A 22,505-nucleotide genomic window follows, 5' to 3' on the forward strand; every position below is an offset into this window, starting at 1 on the left:
ATTTATTATGAAGTAATATGGTTCGTAATTTGGAAACACAAAATATATTAAAACTATAAAAATTAATTAAGCCAATTCACACTTAATGTATCTATTATTAATAGTCTACTAACCATATGTAGGTAAATAAATTTATTTATTAAAAAAAAAATTTCCTCGAATTTATGTTAAAAAAAACTCATCAACAGAGTAATTAGTATATTGCGATATAACTATAATAAGCACAGTCTAATACATGCACGCAACTCATGCGTATAAAATATACCAACATTTGACGGCCGTGAGAGTACATAATTATGATAACACAGCAGAGAAATTATACTGTGTAGTTTATTAGACATTTTTATGCCATACGGTAACTGTATATGGTTCTTATTAATTTTATTTTATAAACCTACAAGACTTTTACACCCAGTAATGGGGATGCCAAGCAACGTAGGTGTAGCATTCCACAGAATTTTCTTGTTTTTAGCATCCATTACCATAGGCCTACACTCTTCAAAATGAATTGAACACAATGTGATATTATTGTAGGCCTACAAATAAGAACAATTGAAACTTTAGCCATAAAATCTAATCTCCTAAAACTCATCAATATTTTCTACTCCTGAAAGAAAAAGTACAAGACGTAAGGTCTGAGTAGGCCTAAAGGCAAATGACCTATACCTATTACTTTAAAAATAATATTACATCGATTGTACGTATTTTTACACATATATTTAAACTATATTCTAAGAAGTAAGTTGTCAGGCAACTTTATTTCATGAGCGATCCATTGATTTGGACTGGTTAGACATTGTGTTCTTTATTCCAAAGAAAGAACCATTCATTTATTTACTATTTTTTATATTTCATATGCTATTTTATATATTTCTGTGCATTTTTCCCTGATAAATTGACTCGTAGATACTGAATGTGAACTAAATCTGTCCAATAGTTTAGTAGAAATCGCTGTACACAGACAGACTAGTACTAATATTATTATATTTCATGTACATCATACCCTGATAAATTGACTCATAGATACTGAATATGAACAAAATCCGTCCAATAGTTTAGTAGAAATCGCTGTACACAAACAGACTTGTACTCAAATTATTATATTTCATGTACCTCATTCCCTGGTAAATTGACTCATAGATACTGAATTTGAACAAAATCCGTCCAATAGTTTAGTAGAAATCGCTGTACACAGACAGACTTGTACTCAAATTATTATATTTCATGTACATCATTCCCTGGTAAATTGACTCGTAGATACTGAATATGAACAAAATCCGTCCAATACTTGAGTAGAAATCGCTGTACACAGACAGACTAGTACTAAAATTATTATATTTCATGTACATCATTCCCTGATAAATTGACTCATAGATACTGAATATGAACAAAATCCGTCCAATAGTTTAGTAGAAATCGCTGTACACAGACAGACTTGTACTCAAATTATTATATTTCATGTACATCATTCCCTGGTAAATTCACTCGTAGATACTGAATATGAACAAAATCCGTCCAATAGTTTAGTAGAAATCGCTGTACACAGGCAGACTAGTACTAAAATTATTATATTTCATGTACATCATTCCCTGATAAATTGACTCTTAGATACTGAATATGAACAAAATCCGTCCAATAGTTTAGTAGAAATCGCTGTACACAGACAGACTTGTACTCAAATTATTATATTTCATGTACATCATTCCCTGGTAAATTGACTAGTAAATACTGAATATGAACAAAATCCGTCCAATAGTTTAGTAGAAATCGCTGTACACAGGCAGACTAGTACTAAAATTATTATATTTCATGTACATCATTCCCTGATAAATTGACTCGTAGATATTGAATATGAACAAAATCCGTCCAATACTTGAGTAGAAATCGCTGTACACAGACAGACTAGTACTAAAATTATTATATTTCATGAACATCATTCCCTGATAAATTGACTCGTAGATACTGAATATGAACAAAATCCGTCCAATAGTTTAGTAGAAATCGCTGTACACAGACAGACTAGTACTAAAATTATTATATTTCATGTACATCATTCCCTGATAAATTGACTCGTAGATACTGAATATGAACAAAATCCGTCCAATAGTTTAGTAGAAATCGCTGTACACAGCCAGACTTGTACTCAAATTATTATATTTCATGTACATCATTCCCTGATAAATTGACTCGTAGATACTGAATACGAACAAAATCCATCCAATAGTTTAGTAGAAATCGCTGTACACAGACAGACTAGTACTCAAATTATTATATTTCATGTACTTCATTCCCTGATAAATTGACTCGTAGATACTGAATACGAACAAAATCCGTCCAATAGTTTAGTAGAAATCGCTGTACACAGACAGACTTGTACTCAAATTATTATATTTCATGTACATCATTCCCTGATAAATTGACTCGTAGATACTGAATATGAACAAAATCCGTCCAATAGTTCAGTAGAAATCGCTGTACACAGACAGACTAGTACTAAAATTATTATATTTCATGTACATCATTCCCTGATAAATTGACTCGTAGATACTGAATATGAACAAAATCCGTCCAATAGTTTAGTAGAAATCGCTGTACACAGGCAGACTAGTACTAAAATTATTATGTTTCATGTACATCATTCCCTGATAAATTGACTCGTAGATACTGAATATGAACAAAATCCGTCCAATAGTTTAGTAGAAATCGCTGTACACAGGCAGACTAGTACTAAAATTATTATGTTTCATAGTTTTCTATATTAAAATAGACTCACTTCCCCTTTGCTCTACGTAAGAGGAAGCTTTTCATCATATAAATTATTTGCAATATTTATTTCTGTTGTTTCCTTGAGCGCAAACTTAGTAATATTTCTGCGCAATAGTTTTGTTACCAGCTGCATTATTTATAAGTTGTTTTAAATGTATCAGGTGCGTCAGTGTTGCTAAGATAACCGACCACGCTTGTCACTCACACAACTACGTAATAAAGCTTCATACTCGTGCATACAGATCGCGCTTCGTGTACGTTTTGACGTTGGGAAAGGCTGTATTGTAGCCTTGTGGACTCAGGTGTATAGTAGAAAATAACTGCCACGCTACTTCGTCAATTTTGAACGTATCAACTTTGAAGATAAGGACGTTGGAAGTATGTAAGTAATATTTTTGCCCTATATATTCTATAGGAAATGATGTTTATTAATTGTGAATTTGTTAATAACGACGTTTAAAGTAATGTACGTTCAGGAAGGATAAAAATGAGATGAAATTTAATGTTAACTTCACATTTTTTAAACAGGAAAAATTGTTGAAAACTGAAATCTTTAAAAGATTTAAAATTGTAATACTATAGAAACTGTTATACTGAGTAAATCAACAGATAATGACGAAGACACGATACCAGTGTCGAAACGGCACCGTCCGTCGTACAAGATATACTACCATTTTAAAACTTTTAAAGTTTTAAGTTTTTAAACAGTGGTGTGCCGTAGGCAAAGGAAGCATTGCTTACTCACTCACTCACTCACTCACTCACTCACTCACTCACTCACACACTCATCTACCCACTTACTTACTTACTTACTTACTTACTCATGGCTTTTAAGGAACCCGAAGGTTCATTGCCGCCCTCACATAAGCCCGCCATCGGTCCTTATTCTGAGCAAGATTAATCCAGTCTCTATCATCATATCCCACCTCCCTCAAATCCATTTTAATATTATCCCCTCATCTACTTCCCAGCCTCCCCAAAGGTCTTTTTCCTTCCTTCTGAATTCGCTTATACGTGCTACATGCCCTGCCCATCTCAAACGTCTAAATTTAATGTTCCTAATATTATATCAGGTGAAGAATACAATGCTTGCAGTTCTGTGTTGTGTAACTTTCTCCATTCTCCTGTAACTTCATCCCTTTTAGTCCCAAATATTTTCCTAAGCACCTTATTCTCAAATACCTTTAACCTCTGTTCCTCTCTCAAAGTGAGAGTCCAAGTGTCATAACCATACAGAACAACCGGTAATAGAACTGTTTTATAAATTCTAACTTTCAGATTTTTTGACAGCAGACTGGATGGCAAAAGCATCTCAACCGAATAATAACAGGCATTTCCCAAATTTATTCTGCGCTTAATTTCCTCCCGACTGTCATTTATATTTGTTACAGTTTGCTCCAAGGTATGTGAATTCTTCCACCTCTTCAAAGGATAAATCCTCAATTTTTATATTTCCATTTCGTAGAATATTCTGGTCACGAGACATAATCATATACTTCGTCTTTTCAGGGTTTACTTCCAAACCTATCGCTTTATTTGCTTCAAGTAAAATTTCCGTGTTTTCCCTAATCGTTTGTGAATGTTCTCCTAACATATTCACGTCATCCGCATAGACAAGAAAGTGATGTAATCCGTTCAATTCCAAACTCTCTCTGTTATCCTGAACTTTCCTAATATGGCATATTCTAGAGCGAAGTTAAAATTATTATTATTATTATTATTATTATTATTATTATTATTATTATTATTACACAATGCATAGTTGTGTTTTAAACACTATAATACACCGTATTCCGTATGATCCCATGACTTCAAAGCATCTGATCTAATTCGCGAACTACTTCCGCAGAAATTTCAAACTAGTTAGTTCATCCAGTTCACCTTGATATTTAGTTCGATTCGAAATAATAGTTCGCGAACTACCCGGTAGGTCTATTCAATTTGACAGAAGACTGAAACTCTCTCTCTGATGTTGTGAAAGTGCACCCGATTTGTTGGGCTTTGAAAGAAGCATTATGAACAGTCTTTATCATGCATAATATGCAATATTATTAAACTAGTATCGTAAAAATATTACCATGCCAACTAAAAAGTTATAATAAGGCTTCGGAGTCACGTGATTATCATGGTCCAGTCAAGGCCATCTTGACAATCACCTAATATAAATACATGTTCAAAGATATAAAAAAACAAATGAATTGCTATATTAAACTCATGTTAAAGGTGCATTTCTATATAAACTTGTTCAATGTTGGCCATGGTATGACTAAGAATGTGACGTCGCGCCGTAGCCTGTCTGCCACGAGTATGAAATGATATTTTGCTATGCTATAATTTAATACATCATTGTTGCCATAGCAACCTCTTTCTTCATACACCTTGATATCAAACTACCCATCATTACAAATCTGATGTTATTTCTTTATTATTTGTTTTATAGTGCTTTCGTATAAAAATAACATATGAAACACGTTTATAATTTTATACAGTTATTGCATTCGTCAAAATTTGGAAACTCGCTTCGCTTGTTCCCAAAAAATGGACTAATGCCATAAAGTATAACATTATGGACTTGTTTCATAATAAACTATTAAGATGTCAAATGGTTTCTAAGTTGTAAAGCCATGGGCTCATGTGTAACATACTGATGATCGATGAATAAGCGTTGTGTTACAGTCCTTCACGGTTCGTTAATTGTACTATTTGACCCTGAATGTGTGTCATGAAAGCAGCGTAATTAAAACAGGCGTGACGCCTATTCTAAATTTTACGAGTACAATTCGTTGGGACAGAGGCTAGACTTCGAAGTTTGATGCGTCATTGCAAAACTGTCAAGAGTCGCTGATTGGTAGAGGCACCTCTTTTTCTCATAAACGATAAACATAACAATATGTGTGGTTAGTAAAATATGGATGTTACTTTTGCGAATCATAGCGAAAGGTTCAATTTGACGCGAAATTGGCTCATTTTACGAAAAGCGCGAAATTCTAACGATAAGTTATTCGTAGAAAGTATGTTTCAAATTTTGTTCCAAGTTTGTGTGTGTGAAGTGACAAAGAATCCCCCTTGACAAAAATATAAATGCTGTTGTTATAAACAGAAAATGACGTTATTAGTTCCAGGAAATACCAGTGGGTATCAATCGGCCTTCACCGTCATACGCGAACAAAAGGCGATACCTCAGGCGGTGGTGTGGGGCAGGAACATTAAGACTGCTAGACTGTAATGGCCCTATGAGTTTTCAAAGAAATCTAACACAACCATGACGAGGCTATATATATTTTTTTATTTACTGCTTTGTGTTTAAATTCTTTCACGCATTGCTTTAATTGGTAATTGGTAGGCGCAGAGTAAGTTAGCGTTTATGGTTTTATTAGTGTTGTTACTTCCACAAAGAAGATTGTATAGGATTATATACAGTAGGCTGCATGAAAGTTGCAACGAGAAGCTAGAAAGAAAGAAAGGAAGGGTCATTTTACAGGTTTTTCTAAGAATCTCAATTTTTGTATTTCGGGTAGGTACTTTCCATCCATCCATCCATGCGCCCATGTGCAAAAGTGTAAAAGTAAGAATTAAGTATTTTTTATTTATTTATTTATTTATTTATTTATTTATTTATTTATTTATTTATTTATTTATTTATTTATTTATTTATTTATTCACTTATCCATTCATCCATTCATTACTTGTTTACTTATTCATTCATTCATTCATTTATCCATTCAGCCATTCATCCATTCATTCATTCATTTATTCATTTATTCATTTATTTCTTTATCTATCCATCCATTCATTCCGTTATTTATTTATTTATTTATTTATTTATTTATTTATTTATTTATTTATTTATTTATTTATTTATTTATTTATTTATTTATTTATTTATTTATTTAATTCACTGTGCAGTGATGACGCTTTTCCCACATAAATAAAAAACTATCCAACATTCTGTGATGAAAGTTTTGTGTGTATTTATGCATGTCGTATCTGCAATATGATGCAAGATCACTTCTCTACCTTTGATATATTGTCTGATAAAAAATAAATTCATTTAAAAAATTGTCAAATATCAGTATTTTCTTCTAACACAAAATAAAAATATATATTATTTATTAAGGAATGTAGTTGAAAGAGGATGATATTATAAAAATGAGTTTCAACAATAAAAAAAAGAGAGAAAACATGAAAAAGTTAACAAGTTCATGAGTTATGAGGGAAACGCTTCATTACTGCGCAGTGATCCACCATCATTATGAATTTTGAAAAAAATATATATAAATAATTTTTTTAAATCGTAAAAATATGGTTTTTCATATAGCAGAAGGACAGTGTTTTACACATACCAATTTTCATTATTGTACAAGATACAGTAATGGAGGAAAAAACTGTTGAATATTTGCAATCATTTTACTGCTGTAAGCTGTACCTACCCCCTTAAGCCCTTTTACCTGAACATCATCGATGTGATATAAAAATGTTGGAGAACAACAATATTTATAAACATGAAATTACCTATGGGTAAACATTGGAGAGAGAGTCATTTCTAGGTCATTCGCCGTGTATAAAATTCCATTACTCTTATTAGAACTTTACAACAGGGCTGTAATTTTATAGTTTTTCTTCTTACACGATACCGTGTCTTGGGTTCCCTCGTGGATCGTTAGCCCCACCAGTCGCTCGCGTGATTCAACAATCCCTAGGGGAGGTAGCGCTCCTATTTCTAACTACGTATTTAGCTCACCAGTGGCGAATTCGGTAATCAGTGTAACAGAGAAATAGTAACTAGGTAACCAGGTTCTGTGCTTCATTTGATTACAAACACATAACAATGGTGTTTGGGTAAAGGGAGATAAGTCATAAAAATGAGTTTTGAGTTCAACGAAAATTAAACATCCGATCCTTATTGCAAATAATTTTCTACACAAATAAAACACGTCAATGCTAGTATTCTTTTGTTTTTTGCACACCCACTTGTAGAATTTAATTTATGTATTTCCCTGGGGAACAAAACTCCAATGCACAAAAAATTACTTAACCCCCTTTTCCTGAACACCATCGAAATTAATGTTTCGTTATTTTTATTTGAGTGTTAATTAAATACACGTGAGTAGTAATTCTATTAGCCTACAGAAAAACCTCTGTTAACCGAAATAAAGGAGCTGACCCCATTTCGAATAAACTATATTTCGGATAATAAATGTTCGGAGCTGAAAGGCTAGAAAATGACTCATAAGTTGTGTATGTGAAAGTATAATGTGTATTTAAAGAAATGGACAATGCATACAGCAGGTACAGTATTATCAAATCTAAACATTAATTCTTTATTATTTCTCTAAGAAAAAAATCCGATTTTTTTTTACACTTTTCTTTTCTTAGTACTAGGGGCGGTTTTAGCCCACTCCCGTAAACAAAAGAACGTATTGTATCGTATTTGAATTTTGCCACCTCTTCGAAAGCAGATTTATCTTTCGAAGAGGTGGAAAAATTCAAATATCTTGGACCAACAGTAACAAATATAAATGACACTCGGGAGGAAATTAAACGCAGAATAAATATGGGAAATGCCTGTTATTATTCGGCTGAGAAGCTTTTGTCATCCAGTCTGCTGTCAAAAAATCTGAAAGTTAGAATTTATAAAACAGTTATATTACCGGTTGTACTGTATGGTTGTGAAACTTGGACTCTCACTTTGAGAGAGGAACAAAGATTAAGGGTGTTTGAGAATAAGGTTCTTAGGAAAATATTTGGGGCTAAGAGGGATGAAGTTACAGGAGAATGGAGAAAGTTACACAACGCAGAACTGCACGCATTGTATTCTTCATCTGACATAATTAGGAACATTAAATCCAGACGTTTGAGATGGGCAGGGCATGTAGCACGTATGGGCGAATCCAGAAATGCATATAGAGTGTTAGTTGGGTGGTCGGAGGGAATAAGACCTTTGGGGAGGCCGTGTCGTAGATGGGAGGATAATATTAAAATGTATTTGAGGGAGGTGGGATATGATGGTAGGGACTGGATTAATCTTGCTCAGGATAGGGACCAATGGCGGCCTTATGTGAGGGCGGCAATGAACCTCCGGGTTCCTTAAAAGCCTAAGTAAGTAAGTAAGTGAGTAAGTAAGTAAGTATAACTTTTAAATTTGTTTATGCTCGACCATGCCGAAATGTAGTAATTATACATCTGGTAGTAGCCCTTTAATGCACCTCATTAAAGTACACTTATTCATTATAATTCAGTTGTTTAGCCAATGAAAAATCATCTTTGTACTGATTATACTCGTATCATTATAAAACCGCTAGTATCGATTATTCTCGGATATGCAATTGAAAGACAATTAGCGAAAAGTCACGGAGACTGGAAATCCAATACTGTCGCAGAAGGTTATGTTCTGTTACTATAATAATTAGCGTTAATTGTAAATAATATTCAAATAAATTCAATTTGTCATCTCGTTTTTCAATTCTAAATCAATTTCCAGGTTATATCAACCCTAATCTTCATGTTATTCTCTAGATTATATCAAGGTCAATGACATTCGTGTTTCGGAAAAAATCAATACTTTCGCGTCTGCGCACATCTCACAATTCAAGTCAGTTCACTCCTCACTTACATAACCATAACATGAATACTTCTGAATAATTTCAAGTTAGAAATGTGGTCGAGCATAAAAAGTCGTATGAAATTTGCCTATAATGGTAATTAAGACGCTCGTGTGAAAATTATGAAACTCGCTTGCGCTCGTTTCATAAACAAATATACTCGCGTCTTAATTACTACCATATAGGCTCGTTGCATAATGTACTATTATAAATATTTCATTAGGCCCTACACGACTTACGCGTTTCGATTAACAGATGTTTTACTGTAATATAAAACTGAAAATAAAGCTATTTCAGATGTTTACCTACAATATAACACACAGAGCGAAAGAAGTTATGAAATGTGTAAGAAAAGGAGACTTGTAGGAATGGGTATATGCACAAATATTACGTACAAAACCGTTACAGAAATTTAAAACTAGAAAGAGAAACTAATTACTTCCAGATTCAAAGAAAATTTCGAAGGGTTGAACGTTTTGTCAGTTTTAATAACTGACCAGTTGACCACTCGAGCAGAGGAGTGCTGTTGTGTAGTAAAACAACTCTATTCCCGTGCCTTGTGGGTGTAGAAGTGCGATAGAGTACGGAAAACCATCTATAGTAGTAAGCTCTCCGTTTTGTTGTAGCAACTGTTGGCGATAACATCTCTGTAGTATACGTAGTTGATATGAAGTATTTCGTGACATATACATTACAGGGGCGTAATTACAGTTTATTTCCGAGGTCAACTTGCCTGATAAAGTATCTGTTGTGACTTCGTGTAAGTATGTGTGAACCCCCGCTTCATAGGGTTGTGTTTTGAAGCTTCTTAACATAAGGTAAATTTATTTTTGTTCTAATATAAACATTAAAGTGTCAATATAGTATTATTTTGTAAAGTTGTTAAATCAGAAAATATGCTGTTACTTGACAGTAAGTATTCTATTTATAAGTTTCAATAGTGAATCGATTCGTGTGAGAGTGAAAATGGGTTAGCGAACGACCTGGAAGTGTACGGCACATTGCACCACTGAACAATCTAACGATTTCTTCAGTCTAAATCTGATTTAATTTTATTCGTTAGGACGTTAGGTATCAAGTGAACAAATTAATATACTCGCACCTACTAAGAAAGTGGCTTCAATAACGAGATCTAAAGACCGACAAGAGGTAGACACTAACAGTGAAATGGTTCCGATGTATATTGACTAAATACGCTTTTTTTTTTTTCTTAAGAGAGTATGCACACTTAGTTAGTATAAATTTAGTAAAATTAAACATTTAATTCCTACATATTTATCGTCAATTATTTTCCGCTGAAATTTCGTATAGTGATTTAGACAATACTTCTAGATTATTAAACAATTTTTAAAATGAAAAACTGTTATTGTTAAGGGTATATACATATATATTTGTTTATTTGAAAAACAACAGACCAATAACATTGACAGACCACAAGGATCTTGAATTCCAGAAAACAGACATTTCTAAGTTTTTGGAAGATAGTAAATGATATAAAAATTAAACAAAAAAATATATATATATACTGTATATGGAAAACTTCTATTAAAACTGATCATTTTGATTCATGCCTATGAAACATTAATCAGATACAATACATATTATTAGTCACCGGCGTGGCTCAGTCGATTAAGGCGCTTGCCTGCCAGTCTGAAGTTGCGCTCGGGCGCGGGTTCGATCCCCGCTTGGGCTGATTACCTGGTTGGGTTTTTTCTGAGGTTTTCCCCAACCGTAAGGTGAATGCCAGGTAATCTATGACGAATCCTCGGCCTCATCTCGCCAACTACCATCTCGCTATCACCAACCTCATCGATGCTAAATAACCTCGTAGTTGACACAGCGTCCTTAAATAACCAACTAAAACAAAATATATATTATTGTAATAATGATAGACATGTAACAAATAAAATGTATATGAAATTAAAATATTAGGATTTAAAATCACTGTGATAATTCAAAATGCTCAACGAATCTTTGGTGAAGCCTATGATAATTTTTTTTTCAAAGTTCGAATATATTACCCCTACTATCAAAAAGTAGTCCAATGGCTGACCAGTTTTTAAGAGGCACACCGTAACGGATGCTCAAGTCAGGAATACATGGTTCATAAATACTTTTTTTACAAGTCAACTTCCTTTGCCTGATCGATTGTTGTTTCGAAACGAACTGTAGAACGAGAACTATAGCTTTGCTTTTCTTCGGATGAATGGCTACAATATCAGCCTTCTGATGGGTTCTTTTTGAGAGGTGCATTGTACTTCTTCGTAGACGTGTCATTTTTAATCTCGCAAAGCAGAAGCTAGCATTGATTTTACTTTATGATGGTGAGTGTTTCTTAGTAGTTCTCCTTTAGGGCAGAAGCCCAACACATGGCCAAGGGTTTCATCCTCGCTGCAGTCAGTATGACAGTAGCGGATTGTGCTAAGACATCTACCAGGGACTGATCGAACCGCCAAGATGATTGAAGGCATTTTCAGAGCGTTGGGGATACAATTTGTGCAGGGAAAATTAGTTTCGCTGATGTCTTCAATTTTCATTATTTCTTTATGTTTTCTTATCTGTTTTATTCATAATGAATATGTTAATAAATTCTGTCATTATCAGTTGAATATATAAATAAGACATTTTTTTCTTAGATGTTTTGCCATGAATTATAAAATTTAATTACATAAAGAATTATGAAAACATAGAAAAGAACTTGAAAATTATAAAACAGTGCTGAAGACAGGGTTTATTCTTCAGTGTGAAATACATTTGCACGCAAGTTTTCATGAATTTTATAAAAAGAAATGTGGAAGTTATGAGAAAACGGATTTAGAAAACGTAAGTTACAGGAAATGAGCGACAAGTTTATCGAAGATAAAAAGTTTTGTCCATATTTAAATGATCAGGTCAATAGACAATAGACATTGTTTCACGTTTTAAGTCATAACTCGAAATGTATTAGAGATATTATGTTACCTTACTGTTTGTTCTTATTTTGCTTTCTTTCTTTAATTCTTGAGATATTGTATGTTTTCCACAGACTGTAGTTTCGTGACTTTTTAAATTACATTGTACAACATGTATGTGTTCTTTATAGCCCCTACAATTAGTTATGCTCGTTGGAGTAGAATCAATAAATAATAAAAAAAAATCTCGGCTTCTGAAGGTGTATATGCCTCCTTAACTTAATGTTGGGAAATATTCAATTGTTATTAATTAAAGTTTACATATAAATTTTATTATTTTAATAGTCTTTATTTTGTGATTATTTTGCATAATTATGTGCTACCGGTATTACCCTTTTCTTACGGTACCGTTTTTAACTTATCGCGATTTATTCGACATTTTAGAAACTCGTTCTTTGTGGATCTACACTTACGCACTTTTTAGGCATCACTAGTCTCTTCCTTAGTTCTTTTTCCAGAGGTTCGCAGAAGAGGCTCCCTTTTCTATCAAAAGCTTCTTTAGCCATTACTATTCTCCTTTTGACTTCCTGGGAGCAGCTCGTTACTAATTACAGTTACACCCCAATTGAATCTGTCCACTCGTTTTACTACCTCATTTCGAATTCGCACTTTACCTTCAATTGTTCATTTTGTCTTTCCACTCTCGCGGAGGTAGAGCAGAAGCGGTAGTACTCAGTACAGCTGCCCACATGCAGCGTGGAAAGATAAAACGTATGCAACAGATTCGTCAATATCAAAAGTCACATTTCACTACTGGTAATATACCGGTACTGCATATTTAGTCAGCAATCCGAAGACTGATTGAAACTTAATAAGTAACACCAATAAGGCATCACTCATGAGGAAACTAAGTCAGGAGATAATGGAAGTTAGCCTTTCCGGCTCCAGGGCATACATCGAAGACCAATGGTGTTAATCATAGTTTAATTAAGACAGTAATTGCTCCCGAAAGGTGTTCTACGATCCAGGCTGTGTGTTTGTGAACTATACTCAAGAAAGTGTGAAAAATACGGGTGTACGAAACGTAGTAAGTCAATTACGGCAAGGATTCCCTACTAAAATACCAACTCTGAATATTTACCTTATTATTTAAGATGACATTTTTTATTTTACAAATTCTAACTTATTTCAACCTCTAGCTTGTCTATTGCTTCGTGGCTTCTGTCTTATTTTACGATGTGTTGAATTTGCTTGACTACAGTATAAAACGTCTTTGATTATAGTGTGTGTTAAAATAGCAGCAATAGTGAAACGGGACGGTAGGGAACCGGTAGTTTCCAGATTGTGCCCAGCACTATTGTAGCCTATATTAGCATGTGCAATTTTTGACATATTCTCGCATTTTCAGACTGCATTTTCATTTCGATCCAATTCCACACTCTAGCTACTGCACTTTTTACACCACGAAAAAGCTTTTTTTTTTTTTTTAACTCATCTACATTTCTTCGCGATGAGTTGGCGACACTGGCCATAGCCGATAATGCCGATTGCGGTTGTTTTTATGTTTGTAAGGTGGTGATTATCTGTTGTAATTAGCGTTATGTGATTTTGCTACTTACTCCTCAGGGATTTCCTCCCTCTTTAAGCGTAAAAAATTAAAAGTGGGAACTAGTCAGTATTCCATGAACTTGTAAATATAATCTGCGAAATATATTTTTATATAATGACGTGTAAGAGATACGCCTACACCAACATAACCTAGCGCCAGTTCAGTAACATTAGTTAATTAGTCATTACTTATGTGTAGAAAAGCCATCAACGTTCAAACCGGATGTATATACTATATAGCCATGAGTCCCTTATCACAATAATTTTAAACCACCTGCAGATATTTCCTTCAAGTAGACAGGTAACCAGTTTTAATATGTAGTTTGCATTAGTACTTATTTAACGTTACAGTAGTTGAGTGAATTTCTTGTTCTTGGGACAAAAATGTCCGGTGGGCTTCTTCTGCGTATGGTTCATCAAAATGGAAAGTAAGAAAATGCAAAATTGTTACAAAATTCTTTAAGTACTAGTGATTTATTTTTCATAATGTGTTTATTAAAATCTTTAATTTGAGTGAACGTCAAGTTTCTGGTGTGCTTTTGTATACCATTCGCTTTAAGTCCTAATACGTAACTTTTTATTTATATAAGAATTAGGCTCCGAATTAGGTGATACTCCAGAAAAACTACATAGAAGAAGATTTCTTTCACAGGCTTTTGTGATAGGTAGTGGTAAACATGTGGTTTTAGTTAGCAGCCACAAATACTTTCAACATAAAAATCGTTTGGTACTTAACTTTGTATTCTAATACACTGTTGTAACCCCCGCACTTGTTATCAATAGAACATTTGAGAGGTCCAGGACACAATAATAGTCAATAAGGTCCTGGATTCTTTGCATATTATGTTGATAAGTATTGGAGGTTGAAGGGAGATTCTTCAGAAGAACTACACTAAAAGAAGGACATCTCCCTTCCCCTCTACTAATAAAGTTATCAACGTAACATTCGAGAGGTTCAGGACGAATTAGGCCTACTAGGGATATGGTCCGTTTTCCTATTATTGCATCCTGGACCTGTCGAGTGTTACATTGGTAACAAGTAGGAGGTAGGAGGCTGCAACAGTGCATTAGAATATACAAGTAAGTATCAAACAATTTTTATGTTGAAAGTATTTGTGGCTGCAAACTAAAACCACATGTTTATCACTGTATACAACTCTCAGAACCAGTGAAACAAAAGAAAATTGCGCTTCTTCTGTTTAGCTTTTCTGGTGAATTGCTGAATTTAATTTTTTATGACCAAAAGTAAACCTGATAGATTAGAAACAGCGTCTTATTGGCAGCCATTTAATTTAATATTACCGTATTATTAAAGCATCAAGTGAGTCTTATCTTGTGAAAAATACATTGTAGGTGTTCTGACAAAGAAGTCGAATACCGTAGATTAACATAGAGAGAGAGGGAGCACGAATTTAAAATCATCTCTTCTTTTTAGGAGGGCTGTTTATAAAGTAATTTCCATTTTCATATAGAGCTCGCAGTAATCAGCATAGTGATGCAATCTTTGCAATTAATGTTGCGTGGTTATTTTGCTTTGAACATTGGTACAGAGAGCTTCATGCGACTGTTACTCTCTGTGCTACACATGTTCAAAATGTATGCTCTAATTGGGAATCCCGCCAGTTCAGAGATATACTCGGTGATACCGGTACGATTTCTTGTGGCAAAAACTGTAAAGCAGCTGAAATCCATCATGTTGTGTTATGCGGTAAATTTTTTTTGCACAGCAATACTTGCCCGCATACTGTGTCCAAACTGCAAAATTTGAACTGGGATGTGTTTAGTCACTCTCCATACAGTCCTGATTTGGCGCCTAGTGATTCATGCATATGAAGACGTGGCTTGCATCGTAGAGCTTGGACAATGATAGAGATTTGCAGTTCAGCATCGCAGGTTGGCTTCAGTCAGGAGATTTTTATGACTGTGGTATTCAAAATCTCGCTAAAATGCTATGACAAGCGTCTTAATTTAGCAGGAAATTACAGTATATAGAAAAGTAAATCAAAGTTTGTAGTTTAAAACTGTTATAAACAAATCCTATAACCACATTACCATTTTTTGTTACAATAAAATGAAAGTTACTTTATGAATAGCTCTTGTATAAATCTGTTTAGGTTGCGTGTTAAAGTTGCAGAAGCTGTTTTCCACTTTTGCCTGAACTTCGGTAATTTAAGACTTGGCTAGCTTGCAGATTACCAAGAAAATTAGGAAGGTTACCGGTACTTTTCTTTCTTTGTGTGTAGGCTAAATAGAGCCTCCAATATTTATTCCACAGATACAATTCTAAGTTTTGTAATTTACTACAGTTCGTGCCTTTTCGGGAAAGTGCATCAAAGACCCAAGTACATTACCATGATATTCTGGTACATCTGAGAATACAATGTAACTTTAGCATTTTATTGTAGGCATTTTATTTGAAGAATACGCAATGACATGTATGTATTGTTTATTTTACAAGGTGTGGACAGAAGTAAATTATTCTTTGAAGTAGTTCAAATTATCTACAAACATGTTTTGTGGTCTGCACTTAATAAAGACTCTAACTACCTTAATAACATATTATCAATTACCGGTAATTCATGTGACTACAAAATCGTATAAAAATATTCCCATTTAGCTTACTGCCAATACTGAAAGTGTGAAGTCTTGCTGTAATAGAACTTAAAATTAACTGTGTGTGAAGAATGGAGAGAACTAATGCTTATTCAAGACTTTCAAGAAAGGAAAGTGATGCTCTGGCACACAGTAGTACAGTGGAGTAAGTAAACTTTGAACAGAATTGTTTCATCTGAATTGGTGTGTCACACAAGCTGAACGCAATGCACTTGTACTAGCACAAATTATATTATGTTGTTGACATTTATTTTCTTCTTTGGCTACCTCACTTTGGCTGTATTCAGTTTTTGTGTCTTTTTTATTTGATTTCCTTAATTATGTCATCACAACACACTAAAATAAATGTAAAATGAATTTTTTAATGCTTTTTGGTCTTATTCTACACAAGCAGATTTATTTATTTCTTCACAGAAAAATCATTCTTTGATTTCAAGAACAATAACTCAACACTGTATAAGATTTTATATGAAATGAAAGCTCTGCAGTAATAATTTATTTAATATTAGGTAGATAATAGTTTGTCTTATGTTCGTAAAGTTAAATACTGTACCATTTCTGGCCGATCGTGTTTTTTTAACAACCTTATCGATGTTGTTGGTAGGCCTTGTAAGTTAAACTTACAACACATGTGCTGTAAGTAAATAAATCAAATCAACTTTTATTTATTTACTTAAAAGTAACAAACTATCAGTGTCGCACACCACTATGTGGTATGAGAAATAACTAAATGTCATATTATACCTGTGCTCTTTCAAAATTAATTAATTTATTGAAGTGGAGATATGTAAGAAAACAGGAATTAATTAATGAGGTAAGATGTAAGCGTGAAAACCATTTCTGACGACTTCCAGTTGTTGCCCTGAGCGCTACTCATGGGGTCATAGCTGAACACAAAAACATCCATGGAGTAAAATATGTATTCAAGCATTAACCTATACCGGTATGCACTTTATTTACACTGATGTATAATTAATGTGTCACCTATAAACATTTTCTGTATGTTGTTTATCAATATTAATGTATAAGTCACTTACCTACTATTTTTAAGACAAAACTAAACTTTCTATAATTAATTTTATTACAACATTTTCACAATCATCGAATAATAACAAATGAATGAATAACAGCTTTCGACAAATGCGAATAATAACAAATGAATGAAACCTATCAACAAATAACAAACGGCGATCACACATGAAAACTTTAGCATCAAAAAAGAAACTATTTATTTAAATTAAAAATGATAAATAATAATTTATTTTCTATTAAGATCGGCGAAAAAATAGTATGCAATACATATGTTAAGTGCATAACAGAATCTCGGATTCTGTTATAATGCACTTACCACGCTTGTATCGCAATATACTATTGCATTACTCAGTCGAAATAAAATTATACATGTAATGTCAAGCCTGCCAGTGCAGTAAGACAACAGAAAAGCATGCATATTGGATCATTTTTTACTCCTATAGCGGTTAAGATGAATGGAAGTGGGGAGTTGAGTAGAGTAGAATCAACAAACTTCTCCTTCACTATGAGTTTATATATAATCCCTGATCATGACTTGAGTCATCCAATCAATGTGCTGCATCAGCCGATTGAGTCCTATTATTCACTTAAAACTGGGGTTACTCAATTTTTCGTTTATCTTTTATTCAAGCTAAAAATTTCGACACCTTACATTTAGTATGGGCAGATGATTTTTTTTATATTTGTCTATCTGCTAGTAAGATCTAACTATTGTGAATTTTTAGAGGTTTTGCCACGTGCTCTTTAGCAGCTTTCTTGTTAGTTTTCCAAAAGTTTCCAATGTGGAAGTGTTTTGTATTCATTAGTCCAAGATACTTATCTAGTATTCATATAATATTGTTTCATGAAGTATTGCGTAGGCTGAAAGTTGATAAGAAATTGAACCATTTTTTTCTTCCAGAATGCCCTCCAATGAGCTGGAAACTTCTTATATAAACAGTATTGCACCTTCTTCATCAAACTCCTCAGCTATTCCAGAGCCAACACTCGTAATTGATAACCCAAGACCAAATGTCAGTATGCAGGTAATATTGTTGAAACATTTATTTTCTTCATTATACAACTAATTACTGATATTGCTCTTACAGTTCACAGTCTTAATACAATAAAATCTTGTTGAGATGTGATATTATTTTCACTAACCGCATCTTCACTTATAAAGTAGGCTAACTCCATAGAAAATTTCTGAGCAATATTGTCTTACTAATGTAGAGCTTTTTGCTGGAGTAGTTTACCAAGCTTCTTGTGGAATTTAATTGATTTCTATTAGTGTGTGTTCATAAAATGCTCTTCTGGTGTAAAGATGTACTGTGTGGTTTTTAACTTTAAATTGAGGATATCAAGCTGTAGAATTCCACCACAGTTTTCAAATTACAGTAGAATACCTCATATCTGGCACCAAAGGGACCAAGCTAGTTCCGGATACGAGATTTTGCTGGATAATTGAATAAATACGGTGTATACAAAAAAAAAAAAGCTCATACTTCATGGTGCCATATGTCGAAACTGCGGCCATGTGAAGCCTATTTCTCTATCACTTGATCATAACTCAATAAACATAAAAACTGTGTGGATTTTCCTTATTAAAACACATCACACAACACAAATAATACACTAATGTTAGGTTTGAATATTCATTGAAAATTAAAGTTTATGCAATCTTCCTAATGTGGCAACACTGACGGTCCGAACATAACTAAATGAACTCTCTCGATTTTCCTTATTAAAACACAACACAAATAATATACTAAATCCAGGTTCGAATATTCACTGAAAATTAAAGTTCATGCGATCTTCCTACTATGGCAACACTGACGGTCCGAACATAACTAAATGAACTGTGTGGAGTTTCCTTATTAAAACACATCACACAACACAAATAATACACTAATTTTAGGTTTGAATATTCACTGAAAATTAAAGTTCGTGCGATCTTCCTAATGTGGCAACACTGACGGTCCGAACATAACTAAATGAACTGTGTGGAGTTTCCTTATTAAAACACATCACACAACACAAATAATACACTAATTTTAGGTTTGAATATTCACAGAAAATTAAAGTTCATGCGATCTTCCTAATGTGGCAGCACTGACGGTCCGAACATAACTGCATGAACTGTGTGCAGTTTCCTTATTAAAACACATCACACAACACAAATAATACACTAATTTTAGGTTTGAATATTCACTGAAAATTAAAGTTCGTGCGATCTTCCTAATGTGGCAACACTGACGGTCCGAACATAACTAAATGAACTGTGTGGAGTTTCCTTATTAAAACACATCACACAACACAAATAATACACTAATTTTAGGTTTGAATATTCACAGAAAATTAAAGTTCATGCGATCTTCCTAATGTGGCAACACTGACGGTCCGAACATAACTAAATGAACTGTGTGGAGTTTCCTTATTAAAACACATCACACAACACAAATAATACACTAATTTTAGGTTTGAATATTCACAGAAAATTAAAGTTCATGCGATCTTCCTAATGTGGCAACACTGACGGTCCGAACATAACTACATGAACTGTGTGCAGTTTCCATATTAAAACACATCACACAACACAAATAATACACTAATTTTAGGTTTGAATATTCACTGAAAATTAAAGTTCATGCGATCTTCCTAATGTGGCAACACTGACGGTCCGAACATAACTAAATGAACTGTGTGGAGTTTCCTTATTAAAACACATCATACAACACAAATAATACACTAATTTTAGGTTTGAATATTCACAGAAAATTAAAGTTCATGCGATCTTCCTAATGTGGCAACACTGACGGTCCGAACATAACTAAATGAACTGTGTGGAGTTTCCTTATTAAAACACATCACACAACACAAATAATACACTAATTTTAGGTTTGAATATTCACTGAAAATTAAAGTTCATGCGATCTTCCTAATGTGGCAATACTGACGGTACAAACATAACTAAATGAACTTGTGGATTTTCCTTATTAAAACACATCATACAACACAAATAATACACTAATTTTAGGTTTGAATATTCACTGAAAATGAAAGTTCGTGTGAACTTCTTAATGTGGCAACACTGATGGCCCAAACATAACTAAATAAACTTAAAAACTTTGTGGATTTTCTATATTAAAACACATCACACAACACAATACACAATTTTAGGTTCGAATTTTCACTGAAAACAAAAGCGAATATTCATTGAAAACGAAAGTTCATGCTAACTTCCTAATGTGGCATTACTGACGTTCTGAACATAATAAAATAAACATAAAAACTGTATGGACTTTCTTTATTAACCCTTAGAAGCCGGAAGACATGCCTCTATTGTACTCTAATGTCTAACTCTTAATCAGGGGTTTGTATACCTGCATAATCAGGTAAATTCATGTTGGGTTTGTTAGCCGAGCAGTTTAAGGCGCACAAGGTATGTCCGGCCAGCATATCGTGCCTAATATTGCAGGTTCGCGTCCCAGCCACTGCAGTCACTTGAGTCTGTGGTAAGGATGGGGAGGGTCTATGTAAAGCAATTGGTATAATGGTACGCATGGAAGCTGACGGGGTTTCAGTTGAAATGATTTTACTCCTTTTTTGAGAAAAAAAAATTACAAAAAAATTTTTTTTATTGTTTTAATTAAGTGCAATATCCTTAATATTATATAAAATTAAAGAATATCAATATATTTTATATAAAACATACAATTTATAACATATTATATCACGTCATGACTATAATGGACACACGGCTCCTAAAAATTAAAACATGTCACAAATAATACACTAATTATAGGTTCAGATATTCACTGAAAATTAAAGTTCGTGCGAACTTCCTAATGTGGCAAAACTGACGGCCTAGATTGTGACAATGTAGAAGATTCAATTTTTTTTTTTTTTTACCCCAGCTAGAAGTTCCATTGTTTTCATATTGCTGATTATTTGGGTGCCGGTTACGAGGGATTTCACTGTAAAATAAAATCTATGGCGGATGTTTCTGGGTAAAGGACATACCTTCACTTACTGCTACAGGGTGATCAGAAAGTCACGGAACACATGGAGGTACTACATACGATGTTGAAAATGATCACTATTGACATGGTCACACATGTGCACCCTTTTGATCATGTTCCCGAACATGCTCTGAAGCATTGCACGTGAAATGTTATCCACAGTTCGTTGAATGGCTCTCTGCAGTTCATGCAACATATGCAGATGAGTTCCAGGATGAATATTCTCTCCTCCAGTATGTACACCCTGCTGCTGTTGTAACGTACAGAGATTACTTGCCTCAATTATCACCACCTGTTACTGCAACATACGGAAAACCGGTTGCACCATGGTTTGCATGATTTTCTGATCACTTTGTATAAACTATGTATACCGTTCATTCTCTTTGGTTGAAATCTCTACTGCTACCAATGGCGAACTAAGACATGAACAGTAAGTTTCAGTTGTTGGTTAAAAATATGTTATGTGTTGATAAAGTTTAAATATCTTAATATATGCTCATTTAATTTTTTGTATTTTTTGATAACAGAAAATTTAGATTCTCTCTTTCCTTTTTTTCTTTTTTATTAGAATGACAGAAGAGAAGGAATAAGTTCACCCAAGAAAGTACATGTGACCCAGTCACGAAAAATCCCATTTTGGCTGTGGTACATTATAGCAAAAGCTTTGGGGCTCAAGCTTTCACCCAATGAGAAACCAATATGTGCCATTATACTGTATCTTCTCACATTTGTATCAGCGTTGGGTAAGTTGACTTCAAATATAGTCTAATTGAAACATTTTACATGAACAACCACAGTCCAGATTTTTCTTTTGTTCAGTGGGAAAGAAAATTTGTTTATATGATTTTATATATTTATTTATTTACTTATTAAATGAGAAAAGGTTTTGATAAATGGGGAAAGAAAATATTGTACAGCTCTTAGTTTTAATTTTGACCTTGAATGAATTTTTGCGTCTAGTAAACAGAATTACATAAGAAATGAGACACAGA

At 33.6% G+C, this 22,505-nt stretch overlaps 1 protein-coding gene across 5 annotated transcripts in view; it reads left to right on the plus strand.

Moving 5' to 3' along the window:
- Nucleotides 1–2,983: 2,983 nt before the first annotated feature.
- The window catches only part of LOC138716428 (uncharacterized), a 50,124-nt gene continuing 30,602 nt past the window's right edge, over nucleotides 2,984–22,505 (plus strand). Inside the window, exons 1-3 of one of the 5 annotated variants that reach the window (XM_069849553.1) lie at nucleotides 2,984–3,144; nucleotides 18,414–18,537; nucleotides 22,082–22,256. In XM_069849553.1, coding sequence (XP_069705654.1) covers nucleotides 18,415–18,537; nucleotides 22,082–22,256 — 298 coding nt within the window. In that variant the 5' untranslated portion in view covers nucleotides 2,984–3,144; nucleotide 18,414. The other 4 variants (XM_069849538.1, XM_069849545.1, XM_069849529.1 and 1 more) reach the window with 4 other exon arrangements.

Source organism: Periplaneta americana, chromosome 2, assembly GCF_040183065.1.
Source record: "Periplaneta americana isolate PAMFEO1 chromosome 2, P.americana_PAMFEO1_priV1, whole genome shotgun sequence".
In the NCBI taxonomy this organism is placed as follows: Eukaryota; Metazoa; Arthropoda; class Insecta; order Blattodea; family Blattidae; genus Periplaneta; species Periplaneta americana.